This window comes from Sinocyclocheilus rhinocerous, unplaced genomic scaffold, assembly GCF_001515625.1.
Source record: "Sinocyclocheilus rhinocerous isolate Xijiao unplaced genomic scaffold, SAMN03320098_v1.1 scaffold3022, whole genome shotgun sequence".
Lineage (NCBI taxonomy): Eukaryota > Metazoa > Chordata > Actinopteri > Cypriniformes > Cyprinidae > Sinocyclocheilus > Sinocyclocheilus rhinocerous.
The window spans coordinates 155,664-159,319 of NW_015626544.1; the positions used below are offsets into that span (position 1 = coordinate 155,664).

Sequence of the window (3,656 nt, forward strand, 5' to 3'; positions counted from 1 at the left end):
CTATGAGGGTCCTGATGCTATGGCTCAGGACTTCGGAGGGCAGGCCCCTCTGGGGAAGAGTGGTGTACACCGCATCACACGGTGCCCATCTCTCCTCAGTGCCCTCAGGAGATCAGTCTGCCAACCCTGCCGGTGTTCCAGGGCGCAGAGGTCTCCGGCGAGCGCTTCTCTCAGTTACCGCCCAGAAACATAGTGGTGCTAAGAGGCTCGCGACCTCCACGGAGGTCTCTAGAGCAGCTAGTACGGGATTACCCCCACTCTGGTGGGTCCCGAGCAGGCTCTGGTAATGGAACAAGAAGTAAACACTCTCTTGAGGAAGAAGGCAATCGAGGTGGTCCCTCCTCACGAAAGATAATCCTGGTTCTACAGCCGGTACTTCATTGTTCCGAAGAAGGATGGAAGGTTGCGTCCCATTTTAGATCTGCATCAGTTGAACCGCTCAGTCATGCGACTGAAGTCAGGAAGTTCCTGAGGTTTGCTTTTGGGGGCGAAGCTTATCAATACCAGGTTCTTCCTTTCAGCCTTGTACTCTCACCCTGCACTTTCACGAAAATATGTGGATGCAGCTCTGGCTCCCTTGCGACTCCAGGGCATCTGCATACTCAATTATATCAACGATTGGTTAATACTAGCTCAATCGGAGCAGATGGCGGCTCGGCATCGAGATGTCGTGCAAAAACACTTTGCTAGTTTTCCTAAATAATCAATGCTTTATGCAAATAACATCTAAATTGAGTCATTTAAATATGCATATATATTCATATCTTATATATTTATTTTTCAGCATGTAAAGGGCCATTGGGTGAGCCCATGCCGGTAAGAGTTCATTTAACAGTAAAACCACAAACTTCTGTTAAAGAATATCTGTAAATAGATGTTTATTGTGAATACTGCATAACAGTAATCTTTCGTCTTTCTGTAAGGTGGGGGCAGTATGGGAATCAAACTGTCATATATGCACATGTAATAACCAGACTAGAACTGAAGAGTGCATACCCAAACCTCGAGATCCCACTCCAGTCTGCAGTGTCTACTCCAGTCTGGTCTCTGATTGCTGTGACAACCAGATCTGCAGTAATGTTGCTATCTTCCCACAGAATAACATAGTGTAGAGTGCCACTGGTGCTTGGAATAAATACATATTCTTTTTAATTGATTATTTCATGAGGTCCACTGTTGCAAAAATCGATTTAGAGTATGTTTTCTTTGATTTTTTACAGCTGAGAAGATTTGCGAGTACAATGGAATAACTTACAAGGTAAAGGAAATAGTTCACATATTTACTCACAATAAGAGGTTTGTTTTGTATAGTTTTAGAGACCCCTTTAAAATACCTTGCTGTAACTAAATTTAACACAAAATACATTGAAAAATGTATGTATATGTTCTCTTTCTCTGGTGGATTCAGGTGGGTGATCAGTGGACAGACCCTTCACGTCCTTGTGAGTCTTTCAGCTGTAGTCAGACAGGAACTGAGGTTGAGAAAACCGTGTGTCCGGTGCAAACCTGTGCTGAGGTGAGAATGACCAAGCTTACGTCAGTATCACAAACTGAATCAAGTTTGTTGCTCATGTGCATAGCTGAGAAGTCTTTTTTTTTTTTTTTTTTTTTTTTTTTTATATCTTTGTTTTCTGCAGAAGAAATAAAGTCATACAGGTTTGAAACATCATGAAGGTTAGTAAATGATGACAGAATTTTCATTTTGGGTGAACTATCCTTTTAATATCAAGAGATTGTATCACCAGAGACACATACAGTACAGTGTGATGTAGATGAGATACAAATCTGTACTGTATATGTACAGATGAATATGTTGTATGGGGATACTATATGTGTAGACACTTATGCTGTACAGTATTAGAGTTAGTCAAGATTATTAGAAGTTTTTATTTTTTTAGGCTTACTATGAAAAACATGTAAAATCTGTTAAAAACAGTGTAAATTTGGTTAATAATAGTAGTAATGTACTGGAGTGCAGGAAACGCAAAGTACTTCATAAAAAACAGATAACTGTAGTGCTACCAGCATGCAGTGTTTTTAAGGTCATTTTTAATTTAAGGTCTTTTATGATTGAATCCTCAACTCTCTGAACCTCTGGACTACTGTGTTTCTGGCAATACCAAAGAGGCCAGAGGGCAAGATCAGGACCTCAAGGATAAATAACTTCTTCACTTCGATCTCTAAAAGCGTCAATCACAAATGCCACTCTGTGGCAACCATTGTAGCAATGGAACAACTGATAGCACGGTGGCTAGAACATTTTAAATGGGGGGCCAGGCTGGGGCACTGCCTCAAAAGAGGGTGGCCACAAAATGACCAAAATGAGCATGATGAGAAAGAAAAAAACATTATAGGATCTTTGGTACACTATTAAAGGGTTAGTTCACCCCAAAATGAAAATTCTGTCATTAATTACTCACCCTCATGTCGTTCCAAACCCGTAAGACCTTCGTTCATCTTCGGAACACAAATTAAGATATTTTTTATTTAAATGTGAGAGCTCTCAGACCCTGCACGTAGTAAGGACATCGGTAAAACAGTACATGTGACATCAGTGGAGAAAGAAACATCAAAGAAAACAAAAATAACATAATTTATTTAACAATTCTTCTCCCCCGAGTTACGTCTTCCACCATTACCCATACTCTGGGTTCGGGCCATTCCCGAGCTCGGAGCCCTTCCCCGGACAGCAAGCCAAATATGCATTACTATACTTCAGCTAATTATATGTAAGTGGGAACTCGTGAACTGAGCAAGAGCAGAGCCAATTCATTAAAGAACACTGTCAATTTAAAAGCACATGTCCAGTTTTGTGGGAGAACGAAAGGAAATCTGCTTGCGAGTGACATTTGTCATTAAGATAACTCTATAGAAACTGCCTAAAATTAAGTATATAGAAGAAAGCCGCCTTAGGCAGTTGCCTAGCATCTGCCACTGATGCAGTTAGAAATTTAATAAAAAAAACAAGTGAATCGCAAGACATCTGGTAGAGGGGCACCTGGGGTGGCCAACCAGATTTCAGTGCCCCTGCCGGATGAGCGACTGCATCGGTATCATCCTCGGACTCGGGCTAGGGCTCGAATTGATAAGGTAATATCGATGCCATATTTGTAACCTTATAGCATCTTTGTTTACAAGTAACCTTGTGGACTTCCGGAGCAAAAAAATTATTATGGTAATGGGAGTTTTATTTCCAACACGCATTGTATACGGAAAGACCAATCACAACAGACTTGACTAACTGACCAATCAGTGCATAGTAGGCTTATGGAAGGGAGGGGTTTACAGACCTTAAAGGGGTCATATGATGCTTTTTTAAAGATCATTATTTTGTGTATTTGGTGTAACAGATAATGTTGATATGCTTTAATGTTCAAAAAACACATTATTTTTCAAATACTGTACATTATTGTAGGTCATCTATGCCCCGCCTCTCTCAAACACTTCGTTTTCTACAAAGTCCCTCCTTCAGACAAGTGCAGTCTGCTCTGATTGGCCAGCTGACCCAGTGCATTGTGATTGGCCGAACACCACAAGCACGCGTCGGAAAGCCCGAAAGGGCAACAGAGTCGCATGACAGACACAGTGATGAAGCTGGTATGTGTTTGCAAGCCACGGTTAAGACAGCTGACTCCACTGTGATGTGACCCCCTCTC

At 41.4% G+C, this 3,656-nt stretch overlaps 1 protein-coding gene across 1 annotated transcript in view; it reads left to right on the forward strand.

Moving 5' to 3' along the window:
- Positions 1 to 3,656, forward strand: part of LOC107716201 (mucin-2-like) — a gene marked incomplete at its 5' end in the record, with an annotated part of 18,541 nt that overhangs the window by 9,841 nt on the left and 5,044 nt on the right. The window contains 4 exons of the mRNA XM_016522574.1: positions 785 to 816; positions 924 to 1,074; positions 1,221 to 1,258; positions 1,409 to 1,536. Of these exons, the coding sequence (XP_016378060.1) occupies positions 785 to 816; positions 924 to 1,074; positions 1,221 to 1,258; positions 1,409 to 1,536 (349 nt within the window). The remainder of the gene's footprint in view (positions 1 to 784; positions 817 to 923; positions 1,075 to 1,220; positions 1,259 to 1,408; positions 1,537 to 3,656) is intronic.